At 42.8% G+C, this 20,740-nt stretch overlaps 1 protein-coding gene across 1 annotated transcript; it reads left to right on the top strand.

The window, feature by feature from the left end:
• The first annotated feature begins 2,051 nt into the window (after positions 1 to 2,051).
• RSPH3 (radial spoke head 3) lies at positions 2,052 to 20,029 on the top strand. The gene is made up of 10 exons (XM_071219629.1): positions 2,052 to 2,099; positions 2,175 to 2,491; positions 6,021 to 6,108; positions 11,470 to 11,611; positions 13,197 to 13,342; positions 14,542 to 14,745; positions 16,489 to 16,651; positions 18,402 to 18,488; positions 18,873 to 19,178; positions 19,540 to 20,029. Exons 1-9 carry the CDS (start codon positions 2,052 to 2,054, stop codon positions 19,145 to 19,147), a joined length of 1,470 nt encoding a protein of 489 aa, XP_071075730.1. The 3' UTR covers positions 19,148 to 19,178; positions 19,540 to 20,029.
• Positions 20,030 to 20,740: the final 711 nt, after the last annotated feature.

The following is a 20,740-nucleotide window of genomic DNA, read 5'->3' as shown; positions in this document are numbered from 1 at the left end:
CGTTCCTGAAGAGTTATGTAAAAGTAGGTCTAGAATTAACATATGTTCCAGATCAGATGCCATTTAAAAGAATACCATGTGAGTTGTTTCAAATGAAGATTTGTAAAAAAAAAAAAAAAAATTCATACCTATGGTGTTATGGTAAATTTTCATTTTTTTAATCTCTGATTTCTTTATGAAGAAAAAGATAATAATGGAATACTGTCTAATTTTTTAAAAATGAAGACATGCAGACGCAAAGATATTAGACTGAACATTTGGGTTTTATTATTTTTTTCAATTTGAAGGTTAGTTACAACCTATGATGGCTTTTATAAATTCCAAATTAGTGTTTTCCTCACCAAAATCAAGGTGATTTTATAGCATTTATTTCTCCAGCTCTGGCTTCTCATCTTCTCAACCTACAGGATGACATCATGTGGATGTCCTACAACCTTCACAATATCAGAATGTTGCCTATTTTGCGGAGGAGGCAAGTTGGAGCCAAAGAGAGTAAAGACTTCAAAGCTAAAAAGAAAGTCGGGGGCTGCTCACACTGATGTCCTGCAAATCGTGATTCCAGTGGTGCCTGAAGCCCACTGTCCCCACAACACTGTCACTCCTGAAGTCACATGAACGACTCTGATAAATTTCAAAACATTCTCTTCTTGCCAAGCAAGTTCAGATGGGTTTCTATCATTTATAACCGGGAGTCTTCACCAGCACAACTGTTTAATATAATAGCTATATAAATCTAAAGCTATGCATAATTTTTATAAAACTGTTTTAAATCTTGTATGTACAAAACACAATTTTCTAAACACTCTTATGTACCTTACTTCTTTTGATATGCATAAATAAGTGGGTAATACTGGTAAAGCAGCAGCTATTATGTGCTACTTTATTGATAAAATAACAGAAATGTTGCCTTTGTCAATAAAACAAAGCATCAGTTAAATCTTGCCTGAGGCCACACAGCTAGCAAGTGCAAACCTGTAGTTAACTCCAGTCCCTGACTCCAAATCCAGTGCTCTAAACTCACAGCCCTGGTCTGGCCTGCTGATTCCTAGCCTGGGGCTCCAGGCGTCCCTTTACACCTGTGTACACCTGGCAAATACTCTGGCTCCTGAAAGGAAATCTTCGTACAACATAACTAACTACCTTCTAGTTGGTATACTTGTGTTGCAATTATTTCACTTACTAAACGCGAACAAAGAATTAGTGACACCTTGTGGCAGAAACTCATTAATTCATGTGCTACTACGACCACCCCTGTTCAGCTGAAAGGCTGCTGCAAATACCGTGTGCACGTCACTAAGTAGTGAAGACAAAAGCAAAACTCCTGGGAAGAATAATCTATGGTCATAGATTCTACTCTTCATCATTAGATCTTTCAGGAAAACCCATCATTTACACAAACAACAACATTGTTAACGTTGCTAATAGGAAAACCGAAGTCTCTGCCTATGTTTTCTGGTACAGACCCAACCCATGATATCTAATTCTTCGGAGCCTGGGGCTAACCGATTCAGGTATAGGGGCCTAAAAGAAAGACTCAACGAAGCGCCCACCCCAGTCCCAATACTACGTCCGTGGGGCGGCCCTGGTCGCTCCGGTCCTCAGAGGAGCCAGCGACAGAGCAGTGAGCAGAGACGAAAGGCGGGAAGTGCAGGCTAGGCTGCGGAGCGCGGCGGCTGCCCGCCCTGGGTGGGGAGAGGCGACGGTGCAGGGAAACACTAGGGAAGCCCCGGCGCGTAACGGAGCTGGGAGCCCGGGTGCCACGCGTGAGCGATCGGTCGTGCGTGAACAGCCTGGGGCAGCGACGCAGCACTAAGGCCGCAGGAGAAACAACCGGGGAGACCCCCTAAGGAGCGGGAGCATGTGGACCTTGGGGAATAGCGCCAGCACCAGCCCCGAAAGCCACACTCCAGAGTGTGACTAAGGATCGCCGCCTCGTTCCCCAAGGACACATCAGGGGCTGCCACGCCCCGCTTCGTGGTCAGAGAACTGCTAACGCGCAGGCGCTGCCGCGGAGGAGGAGCGGACGGGAGGGCCAAAGGTCGGAAGTGCGCATGCCCCGGGGCCTCTACGCGAAACCAGCCCCTCGGAACTGCCTGGAGGTCCCGCCCCCAGGCGGAACTCGGCGTTGCTGGGCAACCGGCGCCTGCTCCGCGGACAGGGGGTGTGCTCCTTAGAGCGAGCCGAGGTTAGCTCCCACTTCTACACCCGGCAACTTCCCGTCCCGCCGGCTTCCTCTCCTGCTGCTCCTCCTCGCGCCCCGGAATCCCAGCCCTTGGCACAAAGGAAGCCTCTCCGGCTGCCACGGCGCCTTAGCGCCCACCAGCGTCAAAGCCAAGTTCCATCGAAAGCGAAGTGCTTCGACCCGAGACGTGGCCTCCACCTTGCCTGGCCGCGCCTCTCCGACCATGAGCACCTACACCTACACCTTCACCAGCCGGCCCCGGGCCCTGCCCTGCCAGCAACGCCGTTACCGGGACAGCCTGGTGCAGCCGTGAGTGAGCCACCAGCCCCTGTGTGTCTCCACCTGTCCCCCATCCTGGCCCCTTCGCCCTCGTGAAACCTGCCGAGGCTGCTTTCCCTTCTCTACACGCTACCGAAATAAAATTTCTTCCCTAAAGAACTCTCTGGTGGTGTGAAGGAATGAAGGCAGAAGGGGCCGGGGTGGCCTCGCATAATTAACTTTTAAGGACAATGAATTGCTGACTTAACTTCACTAAGTGTGAGTCAGCTAATGTTTAATGTTGGCCAGCTGTGTCAAGCACCTTACTAGGGCATTTACATACATTTTCTTACTGAGTGCACAGGGCTGTGAATTTGGTTTTATAACTCCCTTATGCAAATAAGGAAGCAGGGACAAAAAGTGTCACGCACAATAATCGCATGTCCAAAATGGGAGTCGAGCCAGTCTTTGGTTGAGAATCAGGTGATTCTTTCGTGCTGGACCCCAAACTGTGTTTTTACATTAATGAGTATTTGTGAATATTCAACTATCCATCAGTTTAGAATGGACCATCATCGTTATGGTTCTCTTGAATTTCTTTCCATAAGCCTCAAATTTTGGACTCAGCAGAACTTCCCCAGAATGAAGGCTCCATGGAAGCAGGAACCATCTGTCTTTTTCCAGCCAGGACAGTGCCTGAGACTCAGGAACAACTAAGCACACATTGCTGAATTAGTGTTTGTGAACGTCAGCAATGTAACTCTGGGTGCTTATTTCAAAAACTGACCCCAAATTCATAATTACCTTATTCTGACAAAGACATTTTTAATAAGAAATGCCTATCACTTTTAAGAAAACCAAAGTAGAACATTTAAACTTAGAGGGGGATTATTTATAAGAGGATTCAATTTCAAAAGATATTGCTTTCAAAAACACTTGCCCTTAAGTGTTTACTTACAAATCATTACTATTAAATCTGACCAACAGACAAAATAAAAATCAGTAGTGGTTCATTAGGAACCTTTTTTTTTAATATAGAGAGTTAGTTGGTAAGTTGCAGGACCTTGCTTATATGGAACTGATCTGTTGATTCAAGCCATTGGAAGGAGTGTGGTATAAGTGTGTATATTTGTTTTTTAGTTTAAAATTATCCTTATTGGTGATTTTCAGTTTACAAAAGCAATAAATGCTTGTTGGAACAAATGAAAACTACAAAATAAGGGTGAATAAAGGCAGTGTTAATTATCTTCTGCCCACCTCTACTCCCACTTCCCTGTTGTAATCAAATGTAACAATCTTGTAGTATCATTCTACACCTCCTTGCTTGTACACAGATGTATATGAGCATGTGTATATTTAGACGGAAGGTTTAGTTCTGAAGTAGAATCAGACCGCACATACTAATCTGCAGTTGGCCTTTTCCCCTTTTTTATAAGCTCTAATTTCTTTTTTTCCCCTAATGTTATATATACCTACACAGTTATAGTTAATTCTATAGAAATTCGTGTATCATTTTGGATTGCCTGTGATTTATACTTGGGTGACCTCTTAGCACCCCATCACCTGCGCTTCCCCTCATACGCCTGCGCTTCCTCTCCTGCCCAGAAGGTAAATCACGTCAGTGGTTTGCGTGAGTGCTTCTGCACTTTCCCACACTTTCTCCAGGTTATGTACCAGTGTACGAATACACACATGCGTGTACACACATACAAGGGCTTGTCTACGTCATAGCGACGGTAACGTACACAACTCTCAGCATCTTCCTTTCACACTCAATTTTTTGTGGAAATCCCTCCAATTATTTTTTATAACATTATAGCCCCTTGTTAAAAATTTCCCACTCTTGACTGATACTCAGTTTGCTTCAAGTTTTTGCCACAAAGAAGGGGGTTTAAATAAACAACTTTATGTGCTGACCTCTTTATTTTTATAGGCCAGATTCCCAGGGTGGAATCATTAGATCAGGTATATTTTTAATATGAACAGATGGAACAATATACCTTTTCTCCAGGAATATTTGAACATACCCTTTCCCCCACATCTTCACCAGCAATAGATATTACGGATTTTTTTTTCTTTTTGGCTTTTGATAGTATAAAAACTAAATCAAAATTTGCCCTCATTATTAGATTAATTAACAATGGGAGGCTTTAATCAAGTAAGAACTATGTTTGGATTTTTCCATTCTAACAGATCACTGGCTACAACATTTAGAACAGATTAAGGGAGAAATTTTGTGCCAGACAGTTAAGAGACTTTTGCAATAGTCTAGTTAAAAGATAGTGGGGGCGATGAGCACTGGGTAGATGTGAAAAATAGTGGGGGTAGAATTCATAGGACTTGCTGGATGTAGGGAGTGAGGAAACAGAAAGTATTCTGATGACTCCCAGGCTTCTAAATTAAGCCAAGTGGGTGGTCAGTGGGGCCATTTAATCAAATGAGGGACACTAAGGGAGTAACAGCTTGGAGTGGGAGAATGTTCAGTTTAAGGTTGTCTTTGAGACATCTTAGTAAGATGTCATCAGATGTATCAGTTGGACGCGCATGCCTGGAGCTCACAGGAGAGTTCTGAGCTAAAGTAAACATAAAATTGGGAGTTTTAGGAATACGGATCGTAAGTGAAGCCTCGAGAATGGATGAGGGCAACAAAGGGCAAGAGAAGGCTGAGCCCCGAGCGAGTCCTCCAGTACAGGCTGGAGCCACCAAACACAGGCTGAGAAAGGACGATCAGGAATGGTGCAGAAAAACAGTTACAAGGATGCGGTTGTATCACAGAGGCTGAGAAAAGAGAGCTTGCCTGCCCGCAAGGCAGCGGCCAGCTGATCTGACCCTGCCCAGAGGCCACGTAGGATGAGCAGCACTCGTGCCTGGGTTTGACGTCATACAAGGTCAGGCCGTCCAGTCGTGGCGTCAGCGTGTGACAAGGAAGCACCTTCCTACCCCTCTCAAAGTCATTTCTGATAGGATACTGTTATTGGTATAGATGGACATTTGGTTTTGTCACCATAAGTAGAATATCATTTAAAGAACTTCGAATGCAAATATCAACTATTTTTCACTATTGATCATTATGCCCCCAAATTAACGCTTTATTGATATTTAAAACAATATAATTGTAAAAGATCTCTGAAGTTTAAGAACAATGAGAAACTTAACCTGTTTTATTTCAGTAAGCCTGATACTATTAATGTAACTTTTCAGTCCCTGAATCATACTTTCGTCAGTTCTTTAGGACAGCCCCTTTTCGGTCTTTAAGGTTAAGTAGCCTAATGTTTTACAGCCTCAGTCCAGCCGTGCCCCTTACTAGCAGGTTCCTTTGTGAGTTTACTTCCTCCTTCATCAAATGAGAATTACATTTCCCAACTTGCAGCTTATCGTGAGCAATAAATACAATAACGTATGGGAAGGGCTTGGCATGTAATAAGCATTCCGTAAGTGGCAGCCATTTCTCTCCTTATATTTTGGTCTGTGCTAAAACAAAAATCTATTTCCTTAAAATATTGCATCTCAGTCTAAGTCTTATTAAAAGTGAGTTGACTGCACAGAGACCAGCGGTCATGTAGAATTTGCCCTTTGACAGAGCTGAAGAGCCCATGCCGTACGCCAACATCATGTACGACAGGAGGGTGATCCGGGGCAACACCTACGCCGTCTACCAGGAGCCGCCTGTAAGTAGAACTTGAACAGAGCTTTTCACTCCGCGTGGTGAAGGACCCGTTTGCCTGTCTGCTTCTTTTCATTTCTGATCTGTTACACACTAGACATTCATAAAGTATTTAAAAATGGATTACTAGAAAAATGAATAGTCCTGTAACTATTAAGGAAATTGAATTTCTAATTTAAAAGTTTCCCCCAAAGAAATCTCCAGGCCCAGATGGTTTCACTGAAGAATTTTCCAAACCTTAAAAAAAAGAATTTGCACCAATTCTGCGCAATCCCTTCCAGAAAATAAAAGAGGAGGGAATACTTGCCAGCTTATTCTGTGAGGCCAGCATTACCCTGATACCCAAGCCAGTGATACAGATAACAAGACGGGAGGCTAGCAGCTGCCACGGGGTGTACACACGAAGTCCTCCACAAAGTAGTAGCACATGGAATCCAGCAGTGTTTAGAAAGAGCTGCATCCTGTGACGGAGCGGGATTTACTCCAGGAATGCACGGGTGTTCTAGCGTGTGTAATCAGTGTGATCCACCGCATCGGCAGGTGAAAAAGGAAAACCCCATGATCACGGTCACTGTTGCAGAAGAAGCATTTAACAATTCAACACTCATTCATGATAAACACAACAAATTAAGAGTTGAGAGGAATTTCCTCAGTTTGATGAAGAGCTTCCATAAAATACATACAGCTAACATCATAATTGATGGTGAAAAAATGAATGCTTTCCTTCTTAGACTGGGAAAAGGCAAGGATATCCACTCTCACCACCCTTAGTCAACGTAGTGCTAGAAGTTCTGGCCAGTGCTGGATCCAGGTCAGAAAGAAAGAGGTAAAACCGTCCCTAACTGCAGATGACATGACTGTCTGCATAGAACAGTCCCACTGACTCTCCAGGAAGACCAAGCACTAATAATTGGGGTGAGCAGCATCACAGGATACAAGATCGGCACACAAAGATCAGTCATATTTCTACATACTAAAAAGGAACATGTAGAAAACAAAACTTGAAACACAGTATCATTTACAGTCACTTCAAAAACCTGGAATACCTGGGTATAAATCAACGCATGCACAGGACCTGTGAGATAAAAACCACAAAACGCTGATGAAAGAAATTGAAAACGACCGAAAGAAATGGAAAGACATATGCCGTGTGCATGGGTTGAAAGCCTCACCATCGTAAAGATGTTAATTCTCCCCAAGCTGATCTATCAGTATCACAGTTTCTGTCAAAATTCCAGGAAGATTTATGTAGCTTATTTTGCCCTGACCACAATGGCTCAGTTGGTTGAGTGTCGTCCCACAAAGAGAAAGGTCGGGGGTTCAATTCCTGGTCAGAGCACATGCCTGGGTCACGGGCCCAGTCCCCAGTTGGGGCACGTGCAAGAGTAACTGATCAGTGTTTCTCTCACATGTTGGTATTTCTCTCCTCTTTTTCCCTCCTTTCCCCTCTCTCTAAATAAATACAATCTTTTTTTAAAAAGACAAGGTTATTCTAAAGTTTATATGGAAAGGTAAAGGAACTAAAATAGTTATACCATTTTGGAAAAAAAATAAAGTAGGAAGAATTACCACTTAACTCTACCCTATGTTAAGACTTACCAAATATGATATTAGTAATTGTATCAAAAAAGGTTGTATTGGTGGAGGAATAGATACATGGAGCATTGGAACGGAACAGAGAACTCAACACCAGTACACCCAACTAATTTTTGGCAAAGGGACAATAGAAGTTCAGTGGAGTAAAGACAGCCTTTTCAACAAATGGTGTTGGAACAACTGGAGGCCCCCCCAAAAAAAGTGAACCACCTTACACCATAACAAAAATTAATTCAAATGGATCGTGGACTTAAACGTAAAATGTAAAACTATAAATTCAGGAAAAAACCTTTGGCATCTAGGGCTAAGCAGAGCGTTCTTAGATATAACACCCAAAGCACAGTCCAGAGAACGAAACATTATAAGTTAGACTTTACCAAAATTCAAAACTTTGCGATGTGAAAATCCTTACAAGAGAATGAAGGGCTACAAGCTGGAACAGGATGTTTGCAAACCGCATGTCTAACAAAGCGCTTATATTTGGAATGTATAAAGAACTCTCAAAACTCAAAGGGGGAAAGAAACAACCAATTAGAAATGGTCGAAGTCAAATCATCTGACTTTGGGTGGTGGGCACACAGTGCAATACACACATGTGTCACAGACATGTACACATGACACCTACATGACCATACTGACCGACTCACCCCAATGAATTAATTAAAAATACTTCTTACCCTCTTTGATAATATTGACAAGGATAACCACCTTAGTGTAAAAAAAAAAAAGAAAATGGTCAGAAGACATGAATAGATATTTTACCAAAGAAGAGATTTACGTGGCAAATAAGTACATTAAAAAGTACCAACATTATTAGTCATTAGGGAAATACAAAATCCAAACCACAACTAAACCCGTGTAACTTTTAAATAGTTCCTTTCCTTCTTACAAAATAAAAAACACAACACAACTATACACCTGTTACACCGTAACTATACACTTATTAGAAAAGCTAAAATTTTAAAAATAGTGATAATAACAAGTGTTGGCGAGGACACATCCATTGCTTAACTCTCGCCCATTGCTTATGGAAATGTGAAACAGCACATTCACTTTGGAAGGCTGTTCGGTAGCTACTTGTGAAAACTAACAAGTACTTACAATTTGACTCCACAGTTGCACTCTTGGACATTTATTCCAGAGAAATGAGAAGTTATATTCACATATAAACCTGAGCATGAATGAACACTCATAGCAGCTTTATTCATAATAGCCAAAAACACATTCCAGTGCCTTTACAGGAAGATGGTTACGCAAACCTGGTACATCCACATAATCAAGTTCTACTTAGTAACAGAAAGGATTGAGCTGTTGATGCACGCAACAGTCTGCGTGGGTCTCAACAGCATTTTGCTTAATGAAAGAAGCCAGGCTTAGGAGATGGCATACTGTATGGTTCCTTGTATGTAAGATTCTTGGAAAGACTAAGCCGTAGAAATGGAGAACAGATCAGTGGTTGCCAGGAGACAGAGGTGAAGGTGGGACTTGGCAGAAATATAAAGGACTCCCCAAAGGAGCGCCTTCGTGGGAATGGAACCCAGACTGTGGGAGTGGTTACATGAATCTGCATCGGGGGTGAAATCACGTGGAACTGTATACACAAACACGACTCAGTGCATGTAAAAATGAGAACTGAGTAAGGTCTGCTCATATTTTACCAGAGTTAATCTCCTGATTTTCATGTTTTGCTACAAGTACATAAAATACCATACTTTGCCATGTACAATGTATTCTGTGTATAGTGCACACCCACATTTTAGCTTGCAGGGCCTGAGCTTGCAGGAAAATAAACTTCCATTTTAATTTCTTAATTTTTTATTAATATTTAGAAACAAAAACAGTTATATTCCAGGGTATTATTTTACACATGGATATTATTGGTTTCTAGAGTTACATTTTTAACACATATGCATAAATAAAAGAACTAAAAACATTTATATAGATATGGAATTAGTACTAATATATAGTGTGCATCCTTATTTTTCCCTCAAAAATATGAGCAAAAAAGTGCATATCATACACAGCAAAGTACAGTAGATATACTTTGGAAAACGCCACCATTGGAAAAAGCTGGGTGAACGGTACACAGGACTCTACTTTTGCAACCTCCTGTGAATTGTTTCAAAATAAAACTTTTTAAACAATATTTCAACTAGACCCTATAACAGCTGAGTTGGGCATTGTGTTTCAAAAAAGAATGCATTGCATTTATGCTACCCTGTCTCTGAAGAGCTTGTGTTCACGCAGTCACACCCTGCTGAACAACGCCATGCATTCTGACAATGTGTCGCTGGCTGTTCCATCGCCGTGTGAACGTCGCAGAGTGCACTCACACAAGGCGGACGGTGCAGCCGACACACCTGGCTCAGGCGGTAGGCCTGTTGCTCCTGGGCTAGAGACCTGGACAGCGTGTGGCTCTAGAAAATGACAGGGGACTAAACCAAGCAGGAGAGAAAATGATGCCATCAAGAGATGCGGTAAACGCGAGGCGTGAGGGGCTGCTTGATGCCGCACACCGCAGCAGACTTGTGGCAGACCTTGTTTCTGTAAGTGCAAAGAGTGCGCGCTAAACTGATGATAAGAAGTACTGTGTGGTAAGTACATGGGCCAGAACCACAGCCAGGTGCTACCGTTGTCGTGTGTTACGGCAGTGCCCAGTCATACGTCTGTGCTTTTACACAGCTGGCGGTGCAGCAGGTCCGCCGACCCCGGCATCACCACTAACACACAGAAATGTGCCACCGTGTTGCCATGGCTACAGTGGCACTGGGCGATAAGAATTTTTCAGCAACTTTGTCATCGTATGGGACCTCCATGGTATATGCAGTCCATTGTCAACGAAAGCATTGTTATAGCACATGCCTGTAATTCTGTTCCATAAGAAAATGGAAAAGAATCAAGCATGATGTTTATAATAATGTAGACTATGTACACAAAAAAAGCCTTCAGTAAAGGATCCCAAAATGATATATCAGTAATTAGGAAAATGGAATTATAGGTGGTTGAGGGGAGGGGCAATATCATTATTTTATAACAAGAGAACATGATAACTATGTAGGGGAGAACTGTTATGTGTCAGGGGTTGTGTTAGGCCTTGTATTTGCTTTGGGATAAGACAGATTTAACTAGAGAATTATTTCAAAATGAGATGCAAATCCGAAATCAGGGACCTCCAAGTGCGGAACTACTGGGAATAATTATAGTTATCCTTTAGTTACTGTTCTGTGCGCTTGGCCTGAGGGAGGAGAGTCAGTGATGCTCTAATAACTCCGTGTGGTGCCGGGTGGCACCAGACTTACCAGGGGACCACTGCATAAACTATATGATGTCTGACCACCATGAGGCACCCCTGAAACTAGTATAAGTAATTTTGGATGCCAGCTGTAATTGAAGAACTAAAACCACCTTAGTGCTTTTCAGTTTCTGAACTGCATATTATCATGCCTGAATGGGTGTATCAGTACACTAGGTTACTAGGCATGAGAGGAAGTCATGGTAAAAAGAAAATAATGAGGAAAAACAATTTATTGCATAAGATTCTGCATCCATTGATACCACTTAACAGTGGTACTTTGAAGTTACGTTTATGCGTGGTCAGACACCTTGCTAATTATCTGGCACAGTGCTGATAAAATTTGCATCACCAGGTAATCAAGAAGCCATAGATGACAAGTGCTTTTATGCTCTCCCAGAATCACTTTTGCAATGGTGGCTCTACATGCTTTGAGAAATATTTTCTAAACTTTACATGCCTTTCTGTCACTCTCAGCGCGGGCAGCTCAGTGATGTAGACATTCAGAAACACCGTCGGACTCAGAGGAGGGCTCTTGCCAAAAAACGAGCCCAAGAACAGCTCAGGCCGTGGACGCCGGAACCCGTGGAAGGCAGGAAGCACGTGGACGTGCAGACAGGTCTGTGCACATGCCATTGGCATCTGGCTTCTTGGTTTGCTCAGGTTTCTAAGCCAGTTCTCTTTCATTGGGCCTTAATGTTTGTTGTGTATCTGTTATTTATCCAGTACTCTCCCAATCACTTGATAGGAGAAGTCAGTTCATTAAAAGAATTAATAGGCTGTGTATTATTACTATATTGGGTATACATGGCAATGTGAAATGGGTGTGTTTTTTTAAGAATTTTATGACCAGATTAATTCTCTCTTAGCTCCTTTCACGTATTTATTTTGAAACTGGGATTGCTTCTCACTTTCTTTTTATAGCCTAACGTGAACCACTGCTGGACTTCCAGGAGAGGAGAGCAATGCAGTTCAGTTTTGACATTTTATTTGTCTCTTGAGAGGAGTAAACCCTTTCAGGTCCGAACCCTCCCCTCTCTCACCCTGGCCTCTTCTGTCCTCTCGCTTTGTTCTCCTCCCCCTCGCACTCTCCCCAGGCCCGCCGGGGCTCTCCTAGGCTGGTGCAGACTTTTCCTACTTGTCTAACTGTTCTCTCCTGGAGGGGCTTACCCCTCCAGCTAGATCTACAAGGTCTGTGAGGGGCTAGACCTATACGGTCTAGCTGTGTTGTTGACAGAATCTTGATAATCAGACGGCACTTGGCGTTCTCCAGGGAGCATGTAACTACTCAGGATGCACCTTGCACCTGGCCAAGGGGGTGAGTGAATTCGTCAGAGTTTTTTCTGGGAAGTAAGGGCAAAAGGAAGAAGACCATTCCACAGTTCTCCCCACCACCGAGTCTAGAATGAGTATGTCTGTGATTAGCAAATGTAGCTGTAATTCTGTAGAGATAAATTTTAATGTTGATTTATAGCATCAGAATATTAAGTGCTACAATAGTAGTCACCTTTTGTTGAGTATTTCCTAGATCTCAGCGACTGTACCAGGTCCTTTACCTATGTATCTCCTTTATTATTAAAAGACTCCACGCGACAGGGAGTTACGACCCCTTTTACAGACGAAGAAACCGAGGCCCAAAGAGGACGTGGCTCGGTTAGGTCCTGTGCTCAACACCCGACTCCCGTTCCCCTGTTCTTGGCGTGACACCGTACAGCCCTTGCCTGTATAAATTTTTCCTAAGGTGAAACTTGTTTCTGTGTATCTATTTATAATCTATAGGCTAGAGGAAAAATCAAGCAACGTCGTAACGTGGGGCAGAATTTTTTTAAATATCCAGGAATTTTCAAACCTTTATATGTTTACTATCTTAGGACTCAGTTAAATAGATGGATTATTAATGTCCCTTCCCCTATTTTACTTTACATCTCACCTACGCGCACACCTAAGATTTCAGTTTCACTTCCAAACGCAAAGCTCGGTGCTTTCTCGACATTCAGTAAATACTCTAGTTCCACCAGCTCTGCGGTCTTCCATACACACGAAATGCCCAGTGCAGCATGTGACTCGAACCCCCATCTGAGCACTTTCTAAGACTTATTCTCTGATCCGTTTAATTCTATTTTGAAGGAGCTGAAGTTTCAGATACAGATATATGCTTGAAATAGACCAGAATCTCAAACTCAAAGGATATGGTATTCTTTTAGAATTATACCTTGAAGAAATTGCTGACCGCGTAATAGAAGTTGATATGGAATGCCAAACAGATGCATTTTTGGACAGACCACCAACACCACTTTTTATTCCTGCCAAAACTGGCAAAGATGTGGCCACCCAGATACTAGAAGGAGAGGTATAGTACATTATTTGGACTTCCCTCTGTCTTCATCATGAATAGGTAAAGTTAGGCTTAGTTAAAAGCTAAACAGGAGTACAAACCACACACAGTCAGAAAGATTGTACTTACTGGATTTCTTTCTTTTTTTTTTTAAGTTTGGTTCCATTTATTATAGTGTCAAGTAGATTTACAACTACTGTACTTATTATAATTCTGTGGATAGAAGGCCAAAATTTAAGAGGATATTTTTTTCCAATAAAACTAAGTTTTCATTATCTTTAATGTAAGGTGTTAAAATTACACAAGGTACCCATGTTCTGATTGCCCCCCTTTGCTGATCAGAAATAAAAATCATTAGCAATATTTTTTATTTTTATGTGTCTGCATACTTGCTTAAATAGACCATAAGTAGATTTGTACCAAATAAGGAAAAATAATATTTCTGGTATAAAAGATTTTACTATTAGTTGCTTATAGATTATAGATTATCTTCATACCTTTTATGAAGATGACCTATGTTAAAAAGTTCTGAAAGTTATTACATTTCCATATCAATGTGGGATGTATTAATTGGCAGAAGAGAAAGCAGTGCTTATGTGTGTAATGTAATGATTTAAGTGAAGTTTAAGACCTGAAGGAACTTGAAGGAACTGCCGTTGAAATTTGGAAAGTAAGTCTTCATAAGCCACATAGAAGAGTATATTTGCTTCTAAATCCTAGAGATAAATTCACCATAATATCTGTTACTCTTGTTCCTTTGTTTTTCAACTGTTATAAAAAAAAACAATCAGTAAAAATTAAGTAAAAAAGGCAGGAAATAAGAAAGACCAGGATATTTCTCCTGGGTTTCAGAGTTTGGTCTGACAAGTGCCAAGTATCAGGGTTCGTGTTGATGACCGCAAAGATCTTTTCTGTAACCTTGACTCAATGGCTCTGCCTGCGAACAGAGCGCTCTCCTGTGGGCCTCGTGGGCTGTTTGGAGGGTTGGAAAGCACAAGTGAGGCCCAAGCACAGCGTCTGGCACACAGGAGGCACTCTGTGTAAAGCATCTTGTGGATGCTATCGCTCTGGAGAGTTTTTCATTGAACATTTGGTTTATGATTAAAATTTGATGCGTGGACTTGGGCAAAGAGGGGGGACATAGGGGATGTCTGTAATCATGTCCACAATTAAAAATTTTTTAATTGGAATTTGCTTTGTTTTGTGCATTTAAGCTCTTTGACTTTGATCTTGAAGTCAGACCGATGTTAGAAGTTCTGGTGGGAAAGACCATTGAGCAGTCTCTTCTGGAAGTGATGGAAGAGGAGGAGCTGGCTAACCTGCGGGCCAGTCAGAATGCGTATGAAGAGTTACGCAATGTTGAACTTGCTGAAGTTCAGAGACTCGAAGAGCAAGAGAGACGACACCGACAGGAAAAAGTAGGGAATTCCATCTTTCCCTCTTAGTCTTTGGCTCTGTAACACCTTGTTCCTTTGTCACAAGTGGTTTCAGAGCCTAAGAGCTTTAGAAATATGTTAGAAGACACCTATAGTCCTTGTTGTTCATGCCTCTCCTGTTCTATATGTCATAGAACCTTTGCGAACTGAATCACGTTTTTCAAATTCCAGCATATATAAAGGTACCTAAATAGAGTTCCCCAAAATTCCAAGTGGAATAATTTAAATTGTGTATGTCCCAGCTGAAAGGCACTCTTAAATATCAAGAGCCCTAGTGAAAGAAATCCATTGATTGCCATCAGTTAGTGGCAGAAAAGGTGGAAGGAAAGCGTGAACATATCCGAGATAGGTGGGGGCAAGAAGCAGAGGATCCGCGTAGAATTCTGGGTCTTTTCTCAGGGGCCAGACTCTCCTCTGTACCCTTCAGGATACACCACAGCCACCTGGGTCCATGCAGCATATTTTTTTAGATTATAGGGGTTTAGAACCTTTAATAAAGAAAGTTTTAGAATCCAAGTTTTTTAATCCTCACCCAAGGATATGTTTATTGATTTTAAAAAAAGAAGGAGGAAGAGAGAGAGGGAAATATTGATGTGAGGGAGAAACATCAGTCAGTTGTCTCTCACATGTGCCCTGGCTGGGTATTGAACCTGCAACATTTTGGTACATGGGACGAGGCTCCAACCAGTTGGCCAGGGCTGGAATCTGGTTTTTAAAATACGCCGCCAACCTCCAGTTAGGAAACACCAGGCTCGGCAGTCTTTCCGGGTGTTTCTGGGTCAGGCTGGTGGCTCTGCGTTGTGCGCTGAAAAAATGCATTGTACAGGCGTGCCTGGGTACCTGAGCCAGTTCAGATGGTCTCCCAGACAGTCCCACTTACGCCCCAGAAAGGCTGGTTGTTGGGGTATCCCACTTAACACCTAATCAAATGGACTTTCAGTTTCCCTCCAAAATGAATGATTAATTGTGTGGAGAGCCGGTGGCTTATGGTAAAGATTGTGCAAATGCAAAACTTTTTACAAATGTGAAATGAACACTGACAACATTAGCTTTGTTGAAATAATCAGTGAAGTCTATCAATGAATCCCTATTTTTTAGTTTATTTACTATTAGGAAATATGAAAAAAATACAAATCATCTAGATTTATATTTGCTTAACCGTTGACAGTGGACTGAGTTAGAAAACATAGTAATGCTCCCACTTGCATGTGGGCATGGAGAAGGCAGTCCGCTAGCTTTGTAGTTACGGTCTCTAAGGAGCAACAACAGGAAAAGGTTTTATAATTCTTGGAACTTTGTGACTTCAAAAATGCACGACAAATGAGACAATTCATTGGCCCAAGTTCTTCACTGAAGACGTCTAAGCAGCTATATAATTTTCATATCGGCAGTACTTTGTGATACTACTGCATGAAAATACGTATAACCTAATCCTCTGACATCACCCATGCAGTCAAACACGCACATCTTGGAATTGCTTTATTTGACAGTGGATCAGGAGGTGAGTTTCACCATAAGCTCCCTCTCTTTTCTGAGTTCAGTGCCTACTAGCTGTTGAAATTCATCAGCATCTCGATGGAAAACATGAGCCTTTCATAGGCAGACACCTTGCTGTCCACTTTTTTGATAGAACTCTGAGTCCATCTTCTTCCACACACTAGCGTCAGGACACAGGGAGGACGTGACAGCTAAGTCACCACGAACGACGGGGTTTTCTCTGGGCAGGAGCACCGGAAGCAGCAGCAGTGGGAGGTGGTGCACAAGCACAAGCAGACCGCAGAGAAAATCGCCGCCCGCGCCTTCGCCCAGCGCTACCTGTCCGACCTCCTCCCCTCGGTCTTCAGCAGCCTCAGGGATGGCGGCTACTTTTTCGATCCCATTGAAAGAGGTTTGTGGAGGGTTTCATTAGATTCATCTTATACCAAGCACCACCTAATGGTTCAGATTTATCTCCTGCTCACTTTTATTTTGAATTGGAATCGTCCTATCTCTGAAGCAAAGGGAAAAGTCAATTGTAGTTGTTCGAAGTCAGTACTGTTTCTAACAAGCGGATTAGGAGGACTTGATTTTAGAATGCTAGTTTGTCTTTATTCCGAAGCAACATTGGATCCTAGAAGGAAGTGTGGGCTTGACGACAAAACCTTTGGGTTTGGGACCCAGCTTCATCATAAAATAGCTTCATGGCCTTCATTTTTCGTACTGTGAAATGAGGATTGTTTGGATGTTAAGTGTCATAATATATTTGAAACTTTTGTAAACTATAAAGCACTATTTCTGTGTAAGTTATCACTTTTTCTCAGCTGATTTTCTATTCTCATCAAAAACCTCCGGGGGCAGCGACTGAAGTTATTTACTTATCGTTAGGGGTTTGCACCTTCCCCTGCGCTGTACTGGGTGTTGGAGATAGAAAAGGAGACATGGTTTCTGCCTTTCCAGAACCCACACCCACGCCCCCAGAGCTGTCTCTGCAGCTGCTGCAGCCAGATGAAGGGCCAGGGTCCCCGTATTCTCACTGCCCCCCTCCTTCCCGGCTCAGCAGTACCAAACCCACAGTGCTGTGCACACAGGTCCTGTTTCAAAGGACTCACAGGGTTTGGGGGCAGGCGTTAGGAATGTTCCTGTTCACTGGTTACATAGTTCCGACGTGCAGAGGGCAGATTGCATGCCTGTTATTAGTTTACGCTGATATGGTACTTTCTACTTTATGAGTGTTTTCCATACGTGATTCCAAGTGACCCTCCCAGGAGCCCTGTGGGGGTGGATAGGGTAGATTAAGTCCCGTTTTTCAGAAGTAGAAACTGCAGCTCAGAAGGGGAAATGCCTTAATCCCACCCTCTGGGGCAGGGACACCCCCAGGCCCAGACTGAGCCGACGCAGGCACAGCCCGCAGGCCGCCCTGCTGCCTGGCCACCCTGGTGCTCTTGCGGCCTTGCTTTCTCTTGGGATTTAGATGTGTGTACACAGATGTGTGCCTAGCTTAAAATTATTTATAGTAGGGCACGTACTACTCTATCACACTGTCGTCACCTCACTGAAAGGCAAAAAGGGTAGATGCCCACCCCCAGAAAAGCTGCTTTTGAACATTAACATGCAAGTGGTAGTGGACCATGTTTTTAAAAGGCTTACACAGCAGCAGAGTAGATGTCCATTCCCATTTGAACGAAAGTACCACTGTGGAAACCTCTAGTTTCTAGATGGCCTTCTTCTCAGATGCCCTCTGACCTGCGTCCTCCGGGTGGATCCGCCGCTATTAGGCCCAGGCCCCGGGTGGGGCACATGTTCCAGGGGTTGCTAGGTCCGGGGCCGGCACTGCATGTGGAGGCACTGCTGCTCCCATGTTCCCCCTGCCCCCCACCCTGCTGGACCCACCTCACACGCACCTGTACAGTCAGCTCAGAGACTTGGGCTCCAAGGAAGGCCTCACAGGTTTGAAAATACTGTTTCTACTGGACTGGAAAGGGAACGGACCAGAACACATAGAGAGAATATGGCAGAGGAATGCTGTGTGAGGCTATTTACCATTTTGTATCAAGAAAACAGTGTTGACACTGTAACATTAGCGGAAAAGCACAGATTCTTCCTATCTGTAGTGATTCATAAGAATTACTTAATGATTAAAACTAACTTTTTTATAACAGATATTGAGCTAGGATTCCTTCCATGGCTAGTGGGAGAAGTTGACAAAACCATGGAACACGGCATTGTGGCAAGGACATTGCTCAACAGTAAGTCATTTCATTTAAAAGGCATGTCTGAAATGTTTCAGTAGTAAGAGTAAATAGAAGAACATGTTGATTTTACTGTTTTAGCTCTTAACTTTTCAATATACCAATTATATTAACCAAGGTGCAAATTTTTACCTTCAGTATTATTTTTGGTTCTTCTATAACTTGGTCAGAATTAATATCTTTTGTCATTACTTTATGAGGATCTTGTTAAAATAGGTATTGAATATAACTCACATTCGATTCATTGGTGACTCAGAAGGTAAGCACATAACTTTATATGAAAGGCTATGATATTCAGGGAAGGGATGAGGTCCAGTGAATGTTTTATAACTGCTAAAATGCAAAAAAGTCACAGGGACTTGTGTGTGCATGCTTTTTCAGTGTTGATTCGGGAGGTCGTGGAGCGGAGGCTGACTATGTATGAGCGCAAGGAGGACAAGCATCAGTCTCTGAGACCCGAGAGCGGGCTCAGTGGTCCCGGAGCAAGGCGAAACCCACCAATGGGCCACGAATTCCAGGAACAGAGGCCCCTTCCAAGCCCAGACTCCCTGCGGAGAACAGAGAGAGTGCCATCCCAGGAAAGGGTGCTCAGGGAGGAAGATGATGAACCTATGGAACTGAGGAAGTCCTCCGGGAGGGAAGCCTGGGAGGCGTGAGACCCTCCCAGAGAGGGTCAGCACCGATCAGGTCAGGCCTGCTGCTGGGGGGTGGGGGGCGGGGTGCCGGGGTGGCTGCTGGGATCCGGTTGCATTGCGTCAACTTCAGCGTGGCTTTCTGTCAATGGGCCGGGCCTGTCGAGTATGTTGAAATAATAAAACCTAGTAATAAGTGAAGCTTAAATACTTCATTTATTTAATAGTGAAATATCTTTAAAGTTATAACTCTAATGAGAATTATGCTTAATTATAAGCTTCCCGTTATCACTATATATAACTAACAAATATATTTTTTCTTAATCTTTCTAGTTTGTGGGTTAGCGTTTTTTAGCGAATATGTTATTTAATGTTAGATGTTAGTACCGTCACCATTGGGCTTCTCTTCTCTCTAGGAAAACCACGTAACTTCCTCCAGGAAGAATACCTCGTTGCTGTGCGACCAAAAGCTGAAGCGTGCCCTCTTTTAAGAACCAAGAAATATACCTGTATTTCTGTAAAGTTAACAGATGGTTACCCCTTCCATCTCTAATGTTCAAATGAGGCACAAGGGATTCTATGACTCAGTAATATTCTCTCGTCCATTTTTTCCACATTCTTATTATTAAAAAATTTGAGACAATGCCAAAGAAGTTAAAATCCCTACTCACCCTTGTGCAAGTCCACCCCCGTCCTCAAAGATAACCGCTGTCATTAGTTAGGTATGTACCTGTAGGCCTTTTTGAAGATGTTTATATAGTTAAGCACCTAGAAATACATGGGTTGACTTCTCTTTACGTAAATATAAATGTATTATTTGCATAGTTCACCTCATAGTCTATCTTGGACCTTTCAACTTTGGTGCATATAAATCTCTTTTTAAAATATGGTAAGATATTACATATTATGACTATATTATAGTTCAGGGAATTCACATTTGACTGTTTAATCCGAACTTTTTAGACAATTTATCTGCACTCTTGAAAATCAGATATTTTATCTCTAAAGTCACGTTACTCTTAAGCAGCCACTGAAGTCTTCTGAGGCTTTAGGTGCATACAGCCTTTTCCCCTCAGAGTATTTGTAGATATATGAGCTGTAGTGATCTGAAATAACCCGCAGTTATTAACACATTTACCTTAATTTCTTTTTAAGTTAGGTACAAAAATATACCCATATTTCAGCAATGGAGAGAGAATGTCTTTCCGCAGTTGAAGAAGGACTTGTGCTATGTGACTGTGGCATTACATGGGCCTCAGGCCGTGTTCCATACGTCACTCTCCCGTTCACCCCTCACAGCACCCCCTCTGAAGTACGTGTGACAACGTTCTAATTTTCATCCTCTGTCACTAGTTCAGTCAGCCAGCGACACTACCTGAGAGCCTGCTGAGTGTCAGGCTCTGCGGGAGGCTGCAGGCACAGCCCAGCAGCGGAGCCGCATGTGGCAGGGTGCGGGTGAAAACGCAGCGGCTGGGGGATTCGAAGTGATTTGCCATCGCTGCCCAGCCTCCTAAGTGACAGGATGAAGGCTGGACCCCAGATCTGCTTGCTTCTAGTGTAGTGTGCCTTCCTCTGAGCAACCGTGAGCCCTGTGGGGTGTGCTCAAAGAGTAACTCC

This window comes from Desmodus rotundus, chromosome 11 (assembly GCF_022682495.2).
Source record: "Desmodus rotundus isolate HL8 chromosome 11, HLdesRot8A.1, whole genome shotgun sequence".
In the NCBI taxonomy this organism is placed as follows: Eukaryota; Metazoa; Chordata; class Mammalia; order Chiroptera; family Phyllostomidae; genus Desmodus; species Desmodus rotundus.
The sequence above is the reverse complement of the archived record's forward strand: the minus strand, read 5'-3'. Positions and strand labels throughout refer to the sequence as shown.

Bases quoted from the DNA above. Each gene is read 5' to 3' on its own strand.
- RSPH3 (XM_071219629.1), top strand. From the start codon at position 2,052: ATGCCCCGGGGCCTCTACGCGAAACCAGCCCCTCGGAACTGCCTGGAG. The intron at 6,109-11,469 runs GTAAGTAGAACT...TGTCACTCTCAG, and splicing joins CCGTCTACCAGGAGCCGCCT to CGCGGGCAGCTCAGTGATGT. The intron at 14,746-16,488 runs GTAGGGAATTCC...TTCTCTGGGCAG, and splicing joins GACGACACCGACAGGAAAAA to GAGCACCGGAAGCAGCAGCA.